A 24,404-nucleotide genomic window follows, 5' to 3' on the forward strand; every position below is an offset into this window, starting at 1 on the left:
GTTCATTTGAACAAAAGTTGCCAACAGCAGGTATGGATTTGCAACAATAAGTCGGAACTTTTACATGTGGAATCAGGGGATAACTCAGGGAACACTACAGAAAACTAGATACAGGTGAACCTTGAAGGGAGGTCATCTTAGGTGCAAAAAAGGTTGGAAAAGTGCATGTGCTCCACAAAAAGTAGAAGAAAAAAAAAAGCCAAGCCAAAACAATGGTACATGCGCCGCTGTGTGTCACCACAGCCGCAGGGTGACAGTGTAATGGACTTTAAAGCTACGAACGGTGCTGAAATGAACAAGAAATTTGGCCACATACTCTATACTCTATATACCAGTGATGGTGAACCTTCTAGAGACCGAGTGTCCAAATTGCAACCCAAAACCCCCTTATTTATTGCAAAATGCCAACATGGCAATTTAAGCAGTGTTCTGCCAACTGCTTCCAACAGTATCTTCATCTTCAGGACACCGATAGCATTTAAAGAAGGAGGGGAAATTTGGATTATCATTGTAGCATCCCTCCAGTCCTTCTGGCAATGTTCTGAGTGCCTACCGATAGAGCTACGAGTGCCACCTCTGGCACCTGTGCTATACGGTCACTACTGCTCTATACCCACACTATAATCTTATTGTATCAGCATACACTAATCAGAAACCTGAGAACCCATATAGTTACAGAGGTAAGGGTAAATGGACATATAATAAGAGCCACAAATAAGCGACACATATTATTTATTTCCTGGTGGACGTAGAAGGGATTTTTACATCTAGAAGAACTGTAAGCGCAGAGTTGGGTCCACACCAGCATTATTTCTTACAATGGTTCTCTCCCGTCATGGAGAAGAACAACAGAAACTAAAGACTGATACTAAAAGAAGATCTTCCTTTAGCATCAGATAACATTGACTTGTATGCACAGAAGGCAGATTAGTTTTCAACCATAAATACCAGGAACATGAATGATGGTAATGTTCCTATACATGATGAATAAGAATCTGCATGTTGTATATGTATTTAGTTTCCACTGTTCAGAGGACAAAAATTCGATCATGGTAATCTGGGCGTTACTCCTACATGTCCTTTCAGATTTTAAAAATATTGCAAGTATAGAATATGCAGCCATGAAGTGTAACACCAGTAGTCACATAGCTTTCCAGATAAGATAAAATGGAGACTCTCTCATTGTGTAGCGGCTTCCACATGTAGCAGATCTTCTCCGGGGATAGAACCTGAGCACATATCCAAGGGGTTTCACAAAAACCAGCAATGAATCTTCAGTTGGTGCCGTAATCTCAACCCCGAAAGGACCCGAATGTACAAATGGACATCATATAGTATAAATATAATCTGTGGGAGTCTTGTCACAGGATAAAAAAAAAACCCCAGAGAAAATGTCTATGAGGATCAAAAGAAGAATGGAGGTCAGCTCTTGTACTTCCCCTTCTTCGCTGGAAGTTGTCCTGTGGCTTCTAGATATTTAGTGACCAGTTCTTCCTGGGTATTAGGAGCACAAGGCAGGTATTTGAGGTACTCCATTGTGTACTCACCCTTTCCCTAAAAACAAAAAATATTGAAAACATAAGGTAGGAAGAGTGGGATCCACGTGTACACAAGCATCTCATAGATTGCAGAAATAAACAAAATGATATAATAATATTTATCTACCACCATAATATTCTGCAGCGCTTTACAGATCATTGTTATAGCACTTTCTAGTTTGTGTAAATTTGGGATTATTGTATGTGAAAATCATTTATGTTGGGAGGGATTATTCACTTTTAAATATATGGATGCTGCATTACCAATCCAATAAATATTTAGATTCTGCAGAGCTTTACACATGACCCATATTTACAAAAAGTCGCCATTATGGGAAATTTTGGGGAATATGCGGCATGTGAAAAGAATAAGATGCTATAGAGCAAAAGATGTATTATTATTATTATTAGACCTTGTGATCGTCCAGCCATAAGTTAGGCAAACGCACCACCAGGAGGAGGGAGGGAGGTGAACGCTCCTCAACCCTGCCCTGTCCATAGAAAGCTAAGCGCCCGATGAGTCCTATATTTTGTGCACCCGCTCAACTCTGTCTGGGTGCAACATCTTGTGCTCACTGCACTGACAGGTTGCCAGACGTCTATAGGGAACATGATACTGCTGCAAATTGTGCAGCCATCACCGGCTCCCATACTGTTGTGTGCATGAGGCCTTAGTAGAAAATATACAATCTATAGGCATATTTATGGGAAGCTGTGGGGAAAAAAAAACATTCAACATATCTATAGGTTATATAATTTATCTAACCAGAGCAGCTTGGCACACCAACAGTAAATGCCCATTTTTGATGCACTTTTCAGCAGCACTTACCTCTGTACTAGAACGCAGCTCACTTGCATAGCCAAACATATCATTGAGAGGGACCTAAAAAAAGCAAAGCAGATAATGTCAAGCCAGACACCTCAACACACAGTACAAAACCACATATAAACCATATAATTACTGTATATACTTGAGTATAAGCAGAGTTTTTGTGCTGAAAATTCCTCACTCAGCTTATACTCATTTTATTTATTTATATACCTGAGTACTCACCATTCCGACGGCCCAGGCGGCTCCTCTTCTATCTTCATGTGTGCAGGTGCCGGCTCTGCGACAGCTCCGTGGGCAGCGCTGCGGCCCGGCAGCCGTCGGCCACACACATGAAAGAAGAGGAGCCCCCGGGCCAGAATGGTGGGTACTCAGTTTATTATTATTTAATTTATTTATTATTATTATTTAATTTGGCCGGCCGGCTAGCTATACACTACAGGGGGGAGCTGGCAGGCGATCTATATACTACAGGATGGAGCTGGCAGGCGAGCTATACACTACAGGGGGGAGCTGGCAGGCGAGCAATACACTACAGGGGGGCTGGCTGGCTATACACTGGGGACGCTGTGACCAATGCATTTCCCAGCCTTGGCTATTACTCGAGTCAATAGGTTTTCGGTGTTTTTGGTGGAAAAATTAGGTGCCTAGGCTTATACTCAACTATATATACTGTAAGATATAAAGAAGGAACTTGTATTTGTAAATCAAGCATATCTGCGTGCATAAAGGTACCAAATAGAGAAAACCTGTCAATGTGGCTTTGACGATACATATAAACACTCTCATAAAGTGATCAGCACTGAGGAGATGGGCCTGGACAGAAGACATATCACGGGCCCATGCAAGGAGCGGCAGATCACCAGTAGTAAGGACTTTCACAATGTTGCCAAGTGCTTACTACTAGAACAATCTATTAGATCGCTGCATGGCCTGTGTCACTTTACAGCAAACACGGCAGGACAAGAGCAGAAGAGACCACGGTGGCTGGGGAAATAGGTCCTTGTCCGGGCCATAACTTACATAACACACCGCCGGGCCCCTCTCTATAAGCAGAGCAACCGAGGAGCAACACTGTGTGCTCACCACACTGTGACCAGTTGCCATAGACCTCTATGTCGTATGTATGAGAGCTTAGTAGAACAAATATATAATCTAAGTATATTTATGAGAAGTTGTGGACAACTAGGTGTATGTAAGGTACAATGTTTATAATTATATAGGATATTGGACTGAATCTGTGTTCTCTTCTGTATTCCAACAATCTCCTGTTCTATTGGATATGTAATTTATGGAACCAAAGCAGCTTGGCACACTAGCCATAAATACCCATTTTAGATGCGCTTTTCAGCAGCACACTTACTTCTGATGTAGAACGCAGCTCACTTGCATAGCCAAACACTGTGGCCAAGGAGGGCGCTGAAGGCGAGTATTATTATACCAGTGTATACCATCTACCTAGGGTTGGGGAGCTGTATACATACACCCACTATCTATGGGGTCCTGTCTGTATATAGTACCTGAGGGGAGGGTCCTGCTTGTATATATTGTTATTTCAAGATTAGCCACAGGAAGGAATATGTCCAGAATGGGCCCTGGGCCGGGTTGTATGTATCCAATGGCTTTCAAGTCTATGTTCAGGACAGGAAAATTGCATACCATGGAGAAAACTGAATGGCAGTATACACTGTGTACACATGGACTGAAAATATGGTCATGTGAATGAGGCCTTAGAGGAGAATTTGCAATGAAATAATAAAGTAAGAGTTGTAGTCCTCTTCATGTACTTACATTAGCATAAATTGTAAAGTAGTCCTCGGCCCCATCTTGGCCTACAATAACACCATGTCTGCGGTTAATGCCGGCAATCACAGCTCCTTGGAATTCATTTGGTGCGTTGACCTCTACTGACATTATTGGTTCCAGGATGGTGATAGTTGCTTGCTCCAAAGCTGACACAAAACAAAATACATGGTACAATTCAATATATCTTATAAATAATAAATATACTGCCCCACAACATTAGTTCTGAAATCTATTAACCGTTGCATAGTTTAAGGCACAGACTTCGGGAAAGAGTTATGACAGGGTTGCCATTGGATGTTTGTGGGCCCAAAAAACAAAAAACATAACCATGGACAGGGACAGAAAATCAGGTTAGCCGCTGGCTCAGGTTCTACGAAAGGGTAGGTAGGACACAAAGTAGGCAGAAGCTCCGTCAGAACGAAGTGGGAGACACTGTGTAGGAGGGCTAGCATGGGCCTATGGAACACACTTAAAGGGGTTGTCCGGAGGTTGAAAATCATGCCTCTTTCCAAAAATAGCGCCACACCCGACCATGGTTTGTGCTGGTATTGCAGATCAGCTGTATAGAGAAGAATGGAGCTTAGGCTACATTCACATGACGTGTGCCTGCCGTACCATAGTACGGTGGACACATGGCGGCGCCAGGGAAAGGAGGAGGGGGTGAGAGATGCCGGTGTCGTTCGTCCATTGCTGTTTTAACAACTTTAAGACAACCCCTTTAATAAACTGTATGTGGCATGGGAAGTTTGTTCAGCAAAGGTAGAACATGTTAACATGATTCAAAGAAAAGGCCTAAACCAGACAACTAATATAATCAAATCCAATATGCTGCAAAATATGCAGATGCTATAGTATATAAATTTATATTACTACTCCCAATAGGGGACAAAGGCCCAGATACCTTGCTTTAAAGCTCCTTCTCCTGCCCTGATGAAGGAGATTTCATTGGAATCTACAATGTGATGAGCGCCATCTTCCACGACAAAACGTATACCAGAAATCTTGTGTCCCGTTAGAGGCCCTTTCTCACAGGCTTCACGGAAACCCTTTAAGAAACAAAATACATAACTCATAAGTATTGTGCGTGCATAAGGCAGTAATAATATTGGACAGTATGCCATTCTTCATAAAGGGAATTCATTCACATGTTATACCAGGGGAGTCGGCTCTATATCTTATATCGGCTCTATATCTGTAGCAGATATGCTACAAGAAACTTTTTTTACGTTTACAAAGATGTGTGGGGGCTTGCTATCTGCGGGTCAAATTGTACTTTTTAGTGACGCCTTTTAATATTCCATGCAATTTAAAAATTTCCAAGTGCAGTGAAATTGACGGAAAAAAACAAAACACATTTGTGGGCTCTGTTTTTACAGGTTTTATTCTGCGCTCCAAATTACACTTCCCCTTTATTCTTTGGGTTGGTACGATGACAAGGATATCAAATATATATATATAAATTATTAGGTTTTAATGGATTTTTTAAAATTCTAATCTTTTGTACATAAAAAATATTTTCCATTTTGCCAAATTCTGAGGTCAATAACTTTTGGTAAGGTGTTATTGTTTGGCCGGGAATAATCTTTTTTATATTTTGACAGAACAGGCATTTAGGGAAGTGGGAATAGCTATAATGTTTATGATTTTTACATGTGTTCTAGGGAAAGGGGGTGATTTAAACTGTTTATTTTTTTTACCATTATTTCAGACCCTCCAGTGTACTTTAACCCTGGAGGGTCTGATTGCTCATACTATATACTGCAATATTAATGTATTGCAGTATATAGCAATTCTACTGCTGATTTCCAATAGCTTGCCATCTGCTGGCTGTAAGAAATCATTACACATGGCAGTCCTACATGATATATGGTAAGTCAAGTGCTGCGGTCGGCACCTCACTGCCAGCACCAACCGCAGTAGTAACAGCTGCGTATGGAGAGAGCTCATCACATGTATCACAAAGGGGGGAAAAACTTGCAATGATTAAGTAAGTCAACTTCAGGAAACATGAAAAAGTGGCAGCCGAAAAACTGATACATACAGCTCAATGTGTTTTTAGTGACCCGAAATCTTGCCCTCTGCAGTTAGGAGAGACTGAAATGGTTACAGATATGAATTAGATACCCAACACCCCTGGAAGTAGCCTGTATAGTTATAACAATGTACTGGGGGAAGTAACTCACCCTCTCCACAGCAGGAATAAACTGTTTGGGGACATTTGTTCCTACAGTCCGGTCATCAAATTCCACTTTAGTGTAGTTTTCTGCTTCCAGTGGCTCGATGAATCCAATGACTTTACCATACTGACCAGACCCACCAGACTGCTTCTTATGAGTGAAATCAAACCTGAAAATGGAGAATATTATATCATGCCATCGACAGTAGCAATAATATCATCACTATTATAAAAGATATGGCTGTGTTCTACAGAAAATCTCATTGATCAATGCTGCAATGACAACTCCCAGATGGAGTCACAGGAGTCCATCTCATTCTTTGTTGCTTGATGGTTTCTAGTACTTGCTGTATGGTCGTCTTACAAACATATGCACTATTACAGTATATGGGCATCTCAACTAGAATTGACATTTGCTATATCTAAGTATAAGTACGATTCTGGCAGACCGCAGTATGGAGGATTAACTCCACTGAAAGAATGACAAAAAACACTACATTTTACCTGCACAACCACTGAAGGCGGTCTTCCCTATATTATTTGTACAAAGTATTTGCAGGTTAAATCAAGAGACAAGGGGGCACCGTCTGTCTGGAGAAAACAAGGTTTCATCACCAGAGGCCACAGGGCTTCTTTACTGTAAGAAGTGTCAATCTATGGCAGTGATTATCAACCCTTGTGCCGCGACACATGGTCGGGTGTGCCGCGGGGAAATTTCTCCAAACTATGGTGCCCCCTGTATTTTGTTTCCCAGCAATGCACAGCGATGCGCAGTCACGGCTTCTTACAATGTAAGAGACGTGTACAATAACACATGCGCAAGATTTGAACCTCGCGCAACTCTTGCATTTGCCCACCGCCAAGGTAATGCCCACCAATAATGCTGTCTATATGAGCTTTTGAGTATATGAACTGTTGGCAGAATACTCAGCATATGAGCTGGTACTTCTAGTACTCCAGCAGTTTACTGCATATAACAATGAGAAATGTAAAATGAGAAATACTATAGTCATGAGGCTGGAGTACTACAAGTACCAGCTCATATGCTGAGTATATGAGCCGGCACTCGTACTCTGGCCTCATGGTTATAGTACTTCTCATTGTACCCCTTTATATTGCAGTATATGAGCCACATAATAATCAGCACCATATACTAAAAACAGGGAGAAACTGAGAACTGTTGAGGAAGAGCTTCGTGTGTGTCTTTCCACCATTCCTGCCAGGATATCCCTTTTGTGTTTATCGAAACAGGCCCAGGTTTCACACTGAGTAAAATAAATTTAGAATCTATATTATTAACTATATGTATAATATGACTGTTTTAGTGTCATTTTGTGCTATTTTGGTTGGTGGTGTGTCCCAGGATTTTCTAAGTATAAAAAGTGTGCCGCAGCTCAAAAAAGGTTGAAAATCACTGGTCTATGGAGTAACCTGCCTCAGGCGCTGGTCACAGCAGAGTGCAAAGAGCTTCAAAGAAGGGTCTAGATGCATTTTTACATCAAAATAACACTGATGGTTCCATTACTACATAGAATCGTGCTCTATTACATTCCCTTATTTTTCTTCCTTGGTTGAACTTGATGGACAAATGTCTCTTTTAAACTGTACAATGTAAGGCTTCATGCACACTAACAGATGTTCGGCTGGGTGCAGGAGAAGGGGTAAGGGCTCCTCCCCCCTCTATAGAAAGCCTAGCGGCCAGCACACTAATACGGCAAAATACAGGGATGACAGAATACGTCCTATATTTCCATAACAGGGTGTCATAGGTGTCTTTGGAGACTGTGAATCAGTAACCCTTATACTATACAATACTTCTGTGCTGTATTTTAAAACAATTGTTCTAGTGCAGGGTCTGAAATGAAAGATCTGTCACAAGTCAAATAACCCCAGCAAGAGACAAAGTCAAGAGATTTCAGATCTGAAACCTTCAGAGTTGTCAATTAGAGTCAGCAGCAGATCAGAGATGTAATATATACAAAACCCAAGGAAACAAAAAGCCAAAGGTTTTAAATTTCATCCTAAATTCTGCGATGTTCCTTCTTCTGTAAGAAACCACCACTCAGTAAGAGGAGTGTGATCTGGGTGCTGGCAGTCTCCGAGTCCACAGTCCACTCCCTCCCCCGCCTTCCCATGACGTCTCACCCCTGGAGCTTCCTGATCACAGCTGCCTATCCCTCGCCTGTACGTAATTCTGCAATCTCATATATCACATGAAAGTAACAGCATTACACTGCATTGTGTCCCAGCGGTGACTTCGAAAAGAAGAAACATGGAAGATATAAACCCTTCATATTACCCGGCCACCAGAGCAGCAGGTTTGGCCGGCGACAAAATTAACTACGATCGAGGGGGGCCAAACCGGTTCATGGAAGTGCAGGGGGTGACAAAAGCCAGGAAGGAGGTAAGAGTGACTGCAGCAGTCCAGGAGACTGAGCACACCTTCACTGTAACATCTCTTAGGCCAAGTTCACACCATAAACATTCGTCAGGTTCCGGTTATAGAAGGAAACCTTTCTTACATTGATGTCTATAGGCAACAGAATACTTTCTGTTCACCTTAAGTTTTCAAGTATGTTACAGAAAAACCTGACTCAGGTGTGAACTGGGCCTCAAAGAACTAAAAAAAATGTTTAATAAATTAATTAATCTTTCAGTTACTTATATATATATTTTATAACATCGCTGTTATTTATATATTTTTTTAACAGATCATTGCAGGTCAGGGAAATAAATATAACGTGGAATTTGCTATAAAAGATTCTGTGAATGAGGTGAGTGTTTATTTGCAAATCTGTACATTTATGGGGGTGATAATTTAGGGATAAAACATGTACCCCCCCTGAATAAACCTTCCACATCATGAATTGTGGTTGTTACAATTTTGCACCATTTTTTAATTAATGATGATAAATCTTATGGAGCTGGTCTATGCGAGGAAAACAGAAAACGCCAAAAAGAATTTAAAAAAAGCCTGGATGCCTCTGTATAGAAAAATAACATTGATGGTTAGGTTGTCAAAAAAAACATTACACTGATCCCCAGCACATCCCTTCCTCGGTCAAGCTTAATGGATGCTTGTCTTTTTTTAGACCACCCTATGTAACCATGTCAAACTACAGTCCACCTCTGGTTACCCAACCCTACATTTGTAATTTAAAAAATCCCAAGTCATGGGACTTGTTACAAAAGTACTGGTGCAAAGCTTGTAATAAATACATTTCCGCATGTTCCTATATGAAGCTGTCATGATCTGCGATTGTACAGGTTCCACTAGTCTAGCAGGATAGACCGATGTGCTTTGGCCAGCATCCTACAGCATGAATAATTTATCCAGAACACATCATTATTCATACTTGCCACATATGTATGTATCACATCTACACGGTAAAGAGGTTTTCCGGATGCAGGATTAGGTTATCAGTAACTAAGAAGGACCCCATTACTAACCGTCACACACACCAACAAGTGAAAACTAACGTTTACATAACCCTTTTGCTGTGGAGTCTGTATTGGAAAATGATCCGCTTTCTTCTGAACCTCAGTTTTATCCCATGACTAGAAGGAAGACTCCATGGGGAAGATTTATCATAAGTCTCTCAGAGCAGAACTATTCTAGTTGCCCATGGCAACCAATCAGAGCTCAGCTTTCATTCGCCCACAGCTGTTTATAAAAATCAAAGCTGAGCTCTGATTGGTTTCCATGGGCAACTAGAACAGTTTTACCTCAGAAACTTGATAAATCTCCCCCCATGTATCCGATTATATATTTGAAACATGTGCTAACCATTGTTTTTATGCCCGTGCCACAAGTGATGCAGTATGACCCATTTCTGTCCGAGCTTGCAGTATTTTCTATGATACATGAGTCTGTTGCTTGCGGCCCAAGGGTACACGATGTTCGGTTTCTGCTATGAAAGACAAAAACAACCCCAAAAGAGTGAATAGAGTAATGGTCACTCACAAGGAGGACTCCCAGCAGTAGATACTTATCCCCTTTTCAGCACCTTCATTGGGATAGTCCCAACCATGGGATTGCCATCCGTATAAAAAGGACATGACCTGCTCAGGGACAGCAGTGAACACATCCAGCCGCCTGTGAGAACATCGCCCACCTTTATGTTAGAAGCTCTTTGCAACTTCGAAATGGGTTTGTCTACAGAACAGACTGACAATGTAATAAGCAGGTGTCATAGTGGATGCATACGTGGATTAAGTAATTATAGACATCAGGTTAGTACTGGTTTGGTGCTAGTTCCCAGCAGTCAGGATATAGAGAAGGGCGGTGATCACATTAGTACTGGCATCAAGGTATATGTAGCAATATCGTAAAATCCACATGGACTCATTGCTTTAGGATTCACAGGTGGTACAGTCCTAATGTGGATCATTTGGGGTAGTCAAATTAGTCACGTTTTAGAAAAGGAGCAAGTCGTAGCACATCCAACAGGATAAAGACACTTAAAGAGAACCCGTCAGGCAAAATAACCCCCCTAATCTAAATATATTTCCATAAACTGCCATTAGAGAGCATTGTCTCTATCCCTTCATTGTCCCTCTACATGCCTGTAAACTTAAGCAATGAGGTCCTAAAGCTGTATGCAAATGACCTGTGAAATGTCCAATGAAGCATTAGCATATTCAAGCTGTCCACTCTATTCATGAGTGGGAGGTACAGCCACACCCCCAGTGCTTGACTGACAGCTTGTATAATGATGTAAGGCTGCATAATGATGTGCTTCCTGGTGCTGGCGCCCCCTGCAGCCTGTGTGTGTATAGGACAGATACAACAGCTCCAGGCAGCCATGTTATAGCAGAACATGTCAGGTACTTGTGTAGCTGATGTCTGTGTCTCTCACCTATATATTAGGAGGATGCAGCATGTCAGCAGATGCAGCACACACACTAGCAATGCTTTACTATACATTACACACAGACATGAGCAGGGGAGGAGAGGGGAGGAGAGGGGAGGGGTAACAGGAGTGACATCACTGCCTCTGACCATGTGACCAGCCTCATTTACATAATAAAGAAAAGATTATTTTTCAGTGATTAATGCTTGAAATAACTAGATAAAGGCAGGGATTGGATTCTTGTGAGCTGCTCCAACATATAGTGGTGACAGGACTAGTGACAGAGACCTGATGACAGGTGTCCTTTAATTCTTCATTCTTTAAAAGGCATACATCGGTGTGTAAGTAGGCAATGGAGACCTACGCGTTTCAGCTTGTCTAAGCCTTACCATGAGTAAGGCTTAGACAAGTTGAAACGCGTAGGTCTCCATTGCCTACTTACACACCGATGTATGCCTTTTAAAGAATGAAGAATAAAGTGTTTTTATCCCGTTGGATGTGCTACAACTTCCTCCTTTTCTAAAGCTGTTGCAATTTCAAGCCAGAACCTCGTGTGCACTCCGAACATTCAACCTCCACCACCTGGGACAATAGGGTACGTGAAACTTCTACCTACATGGTCTTTTCTCTGTTTTAGTCACGTTTTATTTCCTCCTCAGCAAAATCCGATACAGTGTACTGCGGAGGTGCTCTACCCCACCAACAAGCAAAGCGCCCCCAATGTAACATACAAACTACAGAGCGAGCCGCAGAACAACACCACTGCAAAAGACCAGGAATTTTACAACAATATGAAGCATCGCTCTGTACCACTAGCCGCAGAAGAAATTCCAGGTAATGTTTGTAATGCCTGTAACTTGTGGGAATGATACCAGCTAAGGCCCCTTTCACAGAAAATTACCGTATTTTTCAGACTATAAGACGCACCCCAGATTTAGGCTTCCAAAAAAGGAAAAATATATTTTACACCAATTAAAATATCCCTGTTGGTCGCACTAAAGCACAGGAAACACAGCTATGCTTCATCCACACATTTACACACACAGCTCTGCTTCATCCATACATTTACACACACAGCTCTGCTTCATCCATACAGTTACACACACAGCTCTGCTTCATCCATACAGTTACACACACAGCTCTACTATACACACACAGAACCCTTCCCCCCTTCCTCTTACCCTGTCCCAGTAAGCATGTCCTCATTCTTGGCAGTATGTGGTGATGTAAGAAGCATGTGATCAGTCACATGATTCTGACATCAACACAGGTCCTGTAGGACACTTGGGAGAGGGGAGAGCAGTGCGGAGGCTCCTCTCTTAGAGATTGGATAATGCCCTGATATAGAGCTGCACCCAATCTCCATTACAGCAGTCAGGAGGGTCTGGCAGAGCTGGATCCTCCTGACCTGAGGTCTATAAAAGATGCAGGCACTTTTTAGCAAGATTTTTTTCTTGCTAAAAAGTGTGTCTTATAGTCCAAAAAATACGGTATATTAGGTGTACCAACGGCAGCTGCCCTTTGGCCATCACAGAAGTGAATTGTGAAAGGCAAGATGAGCACAACGTGTTTCCCAGTCAAAAGAAATCCTGTTCCATCTCTGGCGAGAAATACGGAGCAGCTGCACTGCTCCGTATGGAGAGGGGATGGGTGAGGAGTGCTCGCCTCGCCTTCTCCAGCCGGGCTGGGCATAGCATACCCGTGTGTGAAAGGGGCCAAAGGCATAGAATGCTACCAGCTAGGACAGCGCTCTCATACCATCACTTTTTGATATTGCAGATAAAGATGGCAACATAGCACCTGATATGAAGCCCATCTGGTATCTGGCACTCGCTGCTTCTAGTTTCGTCAAGTGTCAGAACGCTACAGAAGACACATACTACCGCTCTGTTGTCATTGATAGCGTTAAGCAGGTGGTAAGTGCAACTACAGGCGGTCCCCTACTTAAGGACACCCGACTTACAGACAACCCATAGTTACAGACGGACCCCTCTGCCCACTGTGACCTCTGGTGAAGCTCTCTGGATGCTTTAAAATAGTCCCAGATTGCAATAATCAGCTTAAAATTGTCTGCAATGAAGCTTTATTGATAATTCTTGGTCCTATTACAGCAAAAAAATTTGAAACTCCAATTGTCACTGGGGCAAAAAAAAAAAATTGTCAGGAACTACAATGATAAAATATACAGTTTCGACTTACATACAAATTCAACTTAAGAACAAACCTACAGTCCCTATCTTGTATGTAACCCGGGGACTGCCTGTATTGCAGAAAACTCCTTTACTTTTAACTTTGCTGCCAACAGGAAAAGATTTGTGGACCGAAGCACGTGCTATTACAACTTTTAAAAGAAGCTTAAAAGGGAACCTGTCATCAGGGGGGTAATTTTTTATATGATGACAGGTTCCCATATCCTCTGGCTTTTTAATTTCAGAAATGTCTTTGTGGCACATCTGATTAATTTCATGGCTTTTTCATTGTTTCTTTAACATTATCTGAAGGGAAGGAGGCACGGCAGTTCAAAAGGCACAAGTCCTCTTCTCAATTTCTCCTCCCCTCTCACCCTCAATCATTGCCCTCCTTCAGCCTCTCCTGCTCCCTTCCTCCGCTTACGTCAGCTCACTGCCACAAGCAATTCTTATTTGAACTCCTTCTCCCCGCCCCCTGGGACTCACCAGATGATGCTAGCAGGGAGCCAGGGGTAAGAAACAATTGAAAAGCAGTGGAATTATTCAGATGCACCAAAAGGGCATTTTTGAAATGCCAGAAGATATTGGAAACTCACATATGTAATAATTACCTTTATGATGACAGGTTCCACTGCAAGGCTTGTACATACTGCTTACAAGCTGATGCAATGTTCCTTGCAGGTTACAAAATAGCATCCAATAACCACATCAAATATGATGAAGCTTTTGAGACACAAGACTCACAAAACCCCTGCCAGAGAAGGAGGCATCTCTAAAAACAGCAGTCTATGAAGGACCCAACTTACACCAGTGCATTGTGTAATACATGCCCCAGTCCTAAGCTTTCTGAACACTGTACATGACACAGTGGGGCAGATATACTAGGCCTGCTCCACCACTTTCCTGGGAGTATACAGCCATATTTGCAGACTGAATGCATGAAGAAGGACTTCCAGAATTACAAAAAATAGTCAATGTTGATATATGCAAAATGTGCCTAATAATTGCCAGAAGAAAACCCCTGCTATATTGCTGCACAATCACCTTCACAATCATTAGTGCAGCTAGCAGCATAATATTTGCAACCTAAAGTTTCCTGGCCACAAGTCACCATTTGGCCCTCCACTTAAAGGGGTTTTTCCATCAAGCAAGTTAAGCCTTACCTTGTGGATAGGGCCTAACTTGCTGATCAATAGGTGTCTCAGTGATGGGACCCGCCGCGGATCATGAGAACAGGGGGGCGATGTACCCTTGTCGCACTCCTCTTCAGCTCCGAGTGATGACCCAAGCAGCTGGTTTCGCTCAGCAATCTCCATCAGCTCCATAGAGATAAACGGGGCAGCCTGTGCAAGTCAAGGAGCTCTCCAAAGGTGATCCATGGGGGTCCCATCACTGAGACTCCCCCTACTGTTCAGAAAGTTGACAACATGCTCCCTTTAAGGTGTTCATTTCCATGTACAGCAATGTCTATATTAAAGGAAGCATTACATGGGCAACGGTGGGCGTGTTTTGCAGTATCCGAGTTCTTATTCACAAATAGATATATCCCGTAGTATGAAATGTTAACATAATAGCAATCTGGATATTTATTACAAAACTGCTCTTGGTTAACACTTGCAGGTAAGGAACGACAATGCTCTAGAATTCCACTTCAAAACGCGGATCCACCAGATGACTACACAGGTAATAGTATACAAAATCACTGATTTCATGGGATATTTCCTAGATAATCTGACCACACATTTTACATTATGATGAGTCCCTGACGAAAGGTAACAGTAACAATTCTATCCACATCAGGCATAAATAAAAGTCTCTGCTAATCGACTTCCACATGGATGACAATGCCCAATATGTCCTAATGTATTATCCTATTAAAATACAGGAAATATGAGAATCTAAGATTACAATTGCCCTAGATGTGTATTGTAGATTTTTGCATAGCAAATGCTGAAATACATGTGGCATTTCCATCACAAAAAATTTCCTGAGAGGATATTTCACAGCAAACTTACACTAACAATACAGAGTGGCCACAGGTGAATGGCCATGCAAATCATACAGACTCATAGAGGCAAATACCCCCTTCTCCCCATAACATTCATGTGCCTAAACTGGAAAAGAAAACAAGATAGGACTGACTGTCACAGAGATCCAATAACCAGAGACCTCAGTTTTTGGTCTCAGATTTTCCCTAAAATGGTGTTCCCATATCGGCAAATAAATATTATTGTCTGTACAATGGAAAGTTCTACAATTATACAATAAATCTTCTGTATCAATTCCTTATGGTTTTCTAGATCTCTGCTTGATGTCGTTCTATAAGACGCTTCATTATTTACTTCCTGTGCATATAAACCGGTCCCTGATCATGTGATGTCACATGTGCACGGCTCGTTATACATCACATCTCTGATTACGGCCCATGCACCCGTGTTACATCACATGACCATGGACAGATTTCTGTCAACTGAAAGAAAAAAAAAAAGGAGCTTCCTATAGAATTACAGCAAGCAGAAATCTAGAAAAAAAACTGTGAGGAACTGATACAGAAAGTATATTGCAGTCCTATAACTTTTCATTACACAAATAATATTTAATTGCTGAAATGTGATAGCAGAGATGCAGCTTCAGAATTGGAGGAGTTATCTGTAACTCTGCGCAGCGTACAAGACTTCCTGCAACGTATCAAAACCATGGGTGGTCCTGAAGAGGTTAAAATCCTCTTCTTAGCACACCACTATGACTCACTGATTTTGTAATAACAACATTGCTACTATCAGAGTTACAGAGATGGACTCAACAGAATGTAAGTCCAGATAAAATATAGCGTGATGTACTGATAACACTCTGCATTGCAGGAAATGGAGCCCTGGTGGATAGAAACTCTATGGGACCCTTCAGGAGGGCTAAAAGTCAACAATTATAAACGTCTGCCTAAATTCAACCCAGATGAGAACAGCAGCCGGCATTCATGAGCTTACAAGCCTTCTAGGACATAAAGAATTCCAAATACTACTTACGGTACAGATTTTGCTACAGTCTCTCTGAAGGCAACTTTAGGTTTCCCCATGGTACAAGGACAATCATATTCCCTTTCAAGTCGCTAAATAATGAAAATAACAAAGAAAGTTTGCAAATAAATTAATTTCGCAATTCAATCCTGTTATATTTCTTATAGATGCAGGCAACATTTTCTATTGCATTACCTGAGCGTATATCTCCAGGTGCAGCTCTCCCATGCCGGATACAATGGTCTCTTTACTCTCAGTTTCATAGTGGACTCTGAAGGTTGGGTCTTCTCGTGTAAATCGATTGATGCCTTTGGAAAACTTGTCCAGATCATTCTAGTGGAACGAAAAGAATTATTGTAGCTTTAAGTCTGTATTCACACAGGGATTGCAGCATTTTTGTAGATACAATCATTTCCATACAGTGCAGCCTCCTGGAACCCCAGATAAGGCACGGTCTTTAATGTTAGCGTTCACCATCTCTGTGCTAGCACCACATGAGCAGCTAGAGTTTACAGTGTGGGCCTTGGCCACATTTAATGGCAGCTAAACAGAATCTAATTCCGCTTAGTGTTATTTAGTATAGATTGGCGCAGATAATCGCACAATTCTATACCACACAGGAGATAGAAGATCAAGACTGGCGCATGACGCAACAGCTCTTCACCGACTGCCCCTCCGTCAAGTATTGTTCATTGGCAAAGAAATGATATGTAGTAGGACATCTGGGGCTAGACATGACAGATGAGACTTGCAGGACTTGGGTCATCATATATTTATACAGATCTTACACTCTAGACATATATCATAATCAAAAACAGTCTGATATTTACAGTGTAAAACTAAACAGTCTAAAAATGCACCAGATTTATGTATTGTCTGATGCAGGAGATTTACATGATCAATCTATATCTACCAGTTAGTTCAGTGAACACCAGAAATTTGTGTCAATACTTTGTCAAATATTTTTAAGCCATGCCACCTTATTGAGAAGTCATGCCCTTTCCTGCTAAGCCATGGCCCTGTGGATAATAAAATCATGTCCTCCGGTTGTTGTACTTGGCTTAGTAAAGCCCCCACTAGGAAAATTTATATATTTTACCAGGTAGCTTGAAATTATTATAATAAACGCTAATCACACAATCAGTCATGTGACACGATGGTATCCTACCTTGTTACCAGGCTTTATTGCTACAGAAATGACTGGGTCTGGCACATGGATGGATTCCTGTAGGTTCAAACAATGAAAAACACATTAAATCGTGCACAGAAATACAATTGGAAATACTTCATCATGAACTGCAACAAGTGATCAATATCATCAATTGTCAATATCATACGCCAGGAGTACGAAATACTCCTGGATTATCAAATCCAGGCCACAGATCTTATATCTCCTTATTTTATTTCATACAGCATTGCTATGTTAAAGAGTACAACTAACCATTGAAATGTTGTCATTGGATTTGCTGGCAAATGTGTCCCCACTAGCGCAGTCTATACCGAACAGGGCACAGATGTCTCCCGCATACACTACATCAACATCCTGTGAACACAGAAGAACAAAAAGGAATGCATAAGACATAATATTTAAAACTTTACTTCCTCCAGACTATAACATTATGTAAAATGTACTATTAATGGACTGACCTGTGAAGTAGTTCGTACTAGAGGATACATGAGATTTGAGTAACTATGAAAGGAATTGTTTTGCCAATATCTATTCGCTCACAAATGTGTAATCCAATTCTTCAGAAAGGTTTGTGTACCACACACAGGTAAAATGGGCACTAAACTCATGTATTTGGACTAAACTATACTGGCAATAAGTTAGCAGAACAGAACCATACCTCCATTGAGTCAGCATGGAGGCGCACCAGCCTCTGTACACGCACTCTCTTGCCAGTCCTTGTATTGTAGATGTAATCGCTTTTCTTTAGCATCCCCTGATACACTCGGATATATGTTAATTGACCAAAACGACCAGCCTGCAGCAGACATCAGGAATACAGATAACAATCAGTTAATGTCTTAAGATTATCAATATTCTTATTGTTATCAAGCCAAACATAATCATTGCAAAGCAGGTTTCTGTAAGCTGTAAAACATATCTTATGCATGGTTTGAAAAAAAAAATAACAATTAAATGAAATAACCAAAAAAAAACACACACAATACAATAATATCCTGGTAACACAATATCACAGTGACAGTCAAGGAAACCCCCTGTGAGCTCACTACCAATACAAAACCCTTCAACCCAGGATGCCCAGGAGCACTCAGACCCCTGAAAGCTTTGCCCTAACTATGTGGCAGCAGCACAGCGATCTTAATGTCATGTTTGATCTGTAGGGTGACAATATAATACAGATGCTTTAAGAATGTCTGAATACAGCTTTAGGCCCCCTGCACACAAACATGCTTGGTCTGTGGAAACAGACCCATGTGCTGGCCAAATCCCATGGACAGTGAACAGTGCAATGGATGGGAGTCCTTGCACCATAGTGTCAACGCTGCTGGTCAGCTATCAACTGCTGATACAAAATAGCGATACATAACTATACAAATAGCTTGTAACAAGCAGGGTCTGGACAAAAATCAGCTGCAAGATATAAACAATGAAGGATTTTATCCATTGTCAATACAGACAGCATGAAAAAAGGGGCAATAAAGCAAAGTGTATTATAAAGTTGCAGTATTGTTGGCATAAAACCCTTCTAAGCTCCTATTAATGTACTCGACATATGGTCCCGCTGTATTCGTCCCCAGCTAGGATAGTTCACAATTAATTCAGTATTTAGCACCTACTTCCAGTTTGAACGCAAGTCCAACAAACGGATGGGAGTCATCTCTTGCCGAGCTCATCAAAATTTTGGTAGGCTCTTCCGAATTACTAAAAATAGATACATTTCATCAACCCTATCATTTTCTACTAAACAAATATATATGTATTAAAAAAAACAAAAACACTTGTTTTTATAATAAGGCCCCCTTCCTACAGCAACACATCACTCAAACATCTAATTTCTCTGTTAGGCCCCATCCACACTGCCGATGTGGTGGCATATATATGGGAAAGAGCTTGCAACAATAGAGACTACTTCTATCCAGCGTGCATCCGGCTATGGCTGGGCACACGTTAGTGTACATGTAGCCTTATACTTACTCTGTATTCAGAATTGCATAGTTTGGAACTTCGGATGGGTCTGGAAGATACTCTAACACAGCATCCAAAAGTGGCTGGACACCCTTGTTCTTCAAAGCACTCCCCACTAATACAGGAGTAAATGCCCTCTTCAGAGTTGCTCTGCGGATAGCCAACTGAAAAGCATAAGTTATAAGTTAACATCAGCAAACACCAACCCAAAAAATCTATCAGTAGTTTAGGAGGGTTTATCAATCTGAAGAGCTTTCTGTACTGTGCTGCACCACAGCCTCTCCCCTCAGTGATACTTCCAGAAGTCACTAATAGCAAAGGGATCGGCTGTAGAACAGTTCATTGTAAAGGGCCAAAAACTCTTCATTCTGAAAGAGCCACCCAGAGCATTTGCAGGAGTTGCACTACTGTATTCAGAGGTTAGGTTACACACTCCTACAAAACATACAGGCAAAATTATAATAAAAAAAGATTTCCGGGAAATATATCTAGCACAGCCTGCGGTTTATTAAGGTCACTTATACATATATGGACCACATAAAATGGTCTTTATGGACACCATCTGTATTCAGTTTTGCAGGTTACCTTCAGATCAGTAATTGTAGGGATCTTCTCCTCCAGAAACATTTCTCCTAACATATCATCAGAGTTTGCCACACTTTCTATAAGCTCTTGTCGCCTGTCTGCAGCCTCCGCCCTGAACTCAGCTGGAATATCTTCATAGCGTATCTGCTGCCTAAAATTACATTCATTGTCTTGTTAAACCCCAGGGAAGACATGCAGAGCAATAAAAGGGTCCACAATATAGATACACATACCCAAACTGCCCATCAAAATAAATGGCTCGTTCATCTACAAGGTCTATGATTCCTTTAAAGTTGCCCTCAAGTCCAATAGGTAGCTGGATGAATGCAGCATTGTGGTTTAGTTTAGACCTTTAACAAAAAACAGAAAACAATTACCAGATAGTATTACTATATCTTAATACAATACAAGCGTGTATAAGCCATCCAGTGTGTCACCTCAGATGCTGCACTGCTCTTTCAGGATTAGAGCCCATTCTGTCACACTTGTTGATAAATGTTAGGAAAGGGACATTATATCTCTTCATCTGCCTGTTAACCGTCATGGTCTGACACTGAACCCCTCCAACAGCACAGACGACAAGAATTGCTCCATCCAACACTCTCAGGGCTCTTTCCACTTCAATAGTGAAGTCCACGTGTCCTAAGGATGAATGATGCTACATGTTAGTGTTTGTACCAGAAAAGACAATTGCAGCAACAAATCAGTTATAAGATCTTAAACGATGATAAGCTAAATGATGATGAACCCCTAGCTTTTGATACTGGATTACACGCAACTTTAACCCCAAACACAATGGGGAAATTCATCAACCAGGCTAAGTGAGAACTGTGGAGTACTTTCTACCCGATTGTGCAATTGTGGGTTTTAGACCATTTTCAGGCAGTTTTCTAACTTGTCCAAAAAGGGGGTTTGGCCTAACCGGGTGGCCAAAAACTCAAAAGTATGACTCCACAACTACTCCAGATACAATTTATCTGCTGCAGAATACAACTGTGGAGTCTGACAGTTGACTGGTCTATTCACCGACTCTATTTATACATCTCCCTCAGTGGGTGTAGAGAGTCAGCACTGAATCCATATGAAACTCAGGATAAAAGTCACATTTCATAGTGGATTTTGTCATGGATTTGTCTACCGCAACTGAGAAGGAGAAATCTGCTACGCATCTAGGACAGGAAATTGGCAAGCTGTGGATTTTACAATCCATAATAATTTTAGTGCAGAAACACTCTGAAGTGTGTACACCGTAACTATGACATCCCAATCTACTGCTAACCCATGTACAGAAAATCTACTGTCCATATGGATTCTGTTCAGGGATCCTTATCCAGTGAATGCAGCATAGTCCTAGCCTTACAAATGGTTTTCTGATACCTAAAATTAGCTTAGCCACTAGACACTAGGTCCTCCTGTTACCTCCTGAAAGCTGATGTGTTAACTGTATGTGCCCAATATGGAGGCCATAACACAACCACCTTAGCTGGTTGCTAAGGTCACCAGGTGTCATACAAGGCGTCGTAACATTCAGGTGACAACAGAAAGCAGAACACCCACCAAGAATAGAGTTTCACTGGATTGCTTTTTTTTTTTTTTTTTTTAAACTTACAACACCCTACCTGTAATGTGTAGTATCATGGCAGGTATATGTAATTTACAACATGCTCCATATAGGTATAGCAATGTACCTGGGGTGTCAATGATGTTGATGTTTGTGTTCTTCCACATGGTGTAGGTTGCTGCAGACTGAATGGTAATGCCCCTTTGTCGCTCCAATTCCATCGAATCCATTACTGCCCCAACACCATCTTTACCTTTTACCTGAAAAAGAAAAAAAGTAATACTATAAAAATGTATACAACGCCATTACACCCCTTAATAGACTGAAGCCTGTTCCTGGCACCCCCTTAACAATATACAACACCTTTTCAGAAAAGCAGCATGTTTATATGCACAGAAGTTTTCTGTATCTGCTCGCAATCTATAATTGATAATTTAAACAATTTGTATAAATAATTCTGATTAAATTTATATAGGAAATATGCAAATATGTTTTCAAGGATTAAAACAAAAAAAAAAACACAACCTCTTGACTAGCTTGAAAGGAAGCACCCCAATATTAATGGACATCTACCACCAGGATAAAGGACTGTATGCAAAGGAGCCTGAGGGGCTCCAGGCTCCATTATCACCTATGGAACCCCTCAGGCTAATTTGCATACAGTCCTTCATCCTGGTGGGAGATGCCCTTTAAGCATGACTTCTTCAGAAAGCTTCTGAATTAATCTATGGATGACTAAATCTAACAGATAGCAACAAACTGCAAGGAAGACAACTGATATGTCACAATTCAGACCAATAACCATCATAAATGTAATGATTTACACCATATATCTCACCTCATGCATTTGTGCTATACGCCCTGTGTAGTACAGAATCCGCTCAGTCACTGTGGTTTTACCAGAATCAATGTGGGCAGAGATCCCGATATTGCGAATTCGTTCATTGGGAACGATGCCAGAGGAGCAATGTCTGCAAAGGTTCAGAGGAAGCTGCAAAACAAAAACCAATGCACAAATGTCAATACCTATTAATATTATTAAACATATGCGCTTCTCCCCAGTTACTTATAGCTATGTAAAATGGTGCTGCTATTCATCTAATTTGAGAGGAAAACTTATTTTATCAAGAAGGGAAGGAGCAAGTGAGATAACTATACTCTGGTGAGGTGCATTACAAAGCTTATTACAAAGTTATAAAACCGAAGAGGCCAATAATTGGAGGCTAGTAGTGGCCTGACACCTGTACATACAGAACTCAATGAGGTGGTTTCCATCTCTGTGCACTATGTAAAAGGACATAGATGGGCTCCTTCTTCCTGATACAACAGAGAGAGGAGAACAAAATACAGCAGAGCAGGACATGACACCAGAGAGGAGAGCCCAGGACTACAGAGGACATAGATGAGCCCCCTCCCTTCCTCTCTGTCACCGCATGCTGGGTGACCTCCCGCCCATGGTACAGCAGTGTCACCACTTACCTGACCCCCAGCTGTGACTCGGACGTGACGAGACACCCAGGGGCCGATGACAGAGGCTGCTCGCAGGAGACCCATAGCTGCCAGGCTCCCTGTGAAAGTCACGCTGATCTCTGGGCAGCACAAACCAATCACTTCCGGGGGTCACCGATGCCGGCAAAGGTTAAACCAGCAACAACTTCCGCAAGGTGGAACGCACGAGTTACTATCACCCCGGACTTATTATTACTATATGACCGGTATCATGGCGGGTGCTGGTTATAGTCTAGCCCTGATACGTAGCCAGTAGCTCCTCTGTGCTGGAGGCTGCTCCAGGGGATGCGCGGCCTACTATGACCTTCATCTTATGACACGGAAACATGTCTGTGCTCCTGTCACTGGATGGAGGAGAGCGCCCCCTGCAGATGAGGCTGCAGAATACTGTATAATGTCATGTGCTGACCCCGTAGCTCCACATTACACCTTTTAAACTCATTTGCACCGGGGACCACATCAGCCTCGCGGTTGCCTTAAAGGGGCCAAATGCAAAACTGACAACTTTCATAGCAGCGCAGGGACAACATATGCGGCGCAGTATTCGCACCACTGAAATTTTTTTGTCCTAAGTTCTTGCTTTTTCTCCACACAAAGTTCCTCCCTTTTTGCCCTAAGCCACGCCCACTTCCAATCCCCTTGCCCTCCATCCTCCCTCATATTGGGGCAGATTTATCAAGTGTCTGAAAGTCAGAATATTTCTAGTTGCCCATGGCAACCAATCACAGCTCAGCTATCATTTTACCTGTGCTCATGAATATTTTAAAGGGGAGCTGTGATTGGTTGCCATGGGCAACTAGAAATATTCTGACTTTCAGACAGCTTGATAAATCTTCCCCATTGTGTCCTCCGTCCTCCCTCATAGTGTGCCCCCCTCTTCTCCATCCTCCCTCATAGTGTGGCCTCCTGCCCTCCAACCTCCCTCATATTGTGGCCTCCTGCCCTCCATCCTCCCTCATATTATGTCCTCCATCCCCCCTCATAGTGTGGCCCCCCCTTCCCCATCCTCCCTCATAGTGTGACCTCCATCATTGTGCCGGGAGCTGCCAGCTCTCTGCATTATCACTGTAATCACGAAAATCGGGGCTGTTCTGCTGAATCTGGGACAGTTGGGAGGTATACGAAATGTAATTTTATAACTGTATAAATGTATCTACTCGATCTGTTTAGTAGTTACATATACAGTATTA

The 24,404-nt window shown here is 41.8% G+C and overlaps 2 protein-coding genes across 2 annotated transcripts; one reads left to right on the forward strand and one right to left on the reverse strand.

Moving 5' to 3' along the window:
* Nucleotides 1–715: 715 nt before the first annotated feature.
* Nucleotides 716–23,490, reverse strand: GFM1 (G elongation factor mitochondrial 1). The gene is made up of 18 exons (XM_072142922.1): nucleotides 23,185–23,490; nucleotides 22,544–22,696; nucleotides 21,833–21,965; nucleotides 20,582–20,786; nucleotides 20,378–20,494; nucleotides 20,145–20,295; nucleotides 19,569–19,723; nucleotides 19,211–19,295; nucleotides 18,253–18,390; nucleotides 17,847–17,948; nucleotides 17,574–17,630; nucleotides 16,601–16,738; nucleotides 16,415–16,497; nucleotides 6,357–6,519; nucleotides 5,075–5,219; nucleotides 4,159–4,319; nucleotides 2,368–2,421; nucleotides 716–1,554 (listed from the first exon to the last, which is right to left on the reverse strand). Exons 1-18 carry the CDS (start codon nucleotides 23,257–23,259, stop codon nucleotides 1,423–1,425), a joined length of 2,247 nt encoding a protein of 748 aa, XP_071999023.1. The 5' UTR covers nucleotides 23,260–23,490; the 3' UTR covers nucleotides 716–1,422.
* Nucleotides 8,486–16,552, forward strand: LXN (latexin). The gene is made up of 6 exons (XM_072142923.1): nucleotides 8,486–8,753; nucleotides 9,061–9,123; nucleotides 11,862–12,036; nucleotides 12,982–13,118; nucleotides 15,012–15,074; nucleotides 16,253–16,552. Exons 1-6 carry the CDS (start codon nucleotides 8,622–8,624, stop codon nucleotides 16,367–16,369), a joined length of 687 nt encoding a protein of 228 aa, XP_071999024.1. The 5' UTR covers nucleotides 8,486–8,621; the 3' UTR covers nucleotides 16,370–16,552.
* Nucleotides 23,491–24,404: the final 914 nt, after the last annotated feature.

The sequence above is a fragment of the Engystomops pustulosus genome, chromosome 3 (assembly GCF_040894005.1).
Source record: "Engystomops pustulosus chromosome 3, aEngPut4.maternal, whole genome shotgun sequence".
NCBI classification, from domain to species: Eukaryota; Metazoa; Chordata; class Amphibia; order Anura; family Leptodactylidae; genus Engystomops; species Engystomops pustulosus.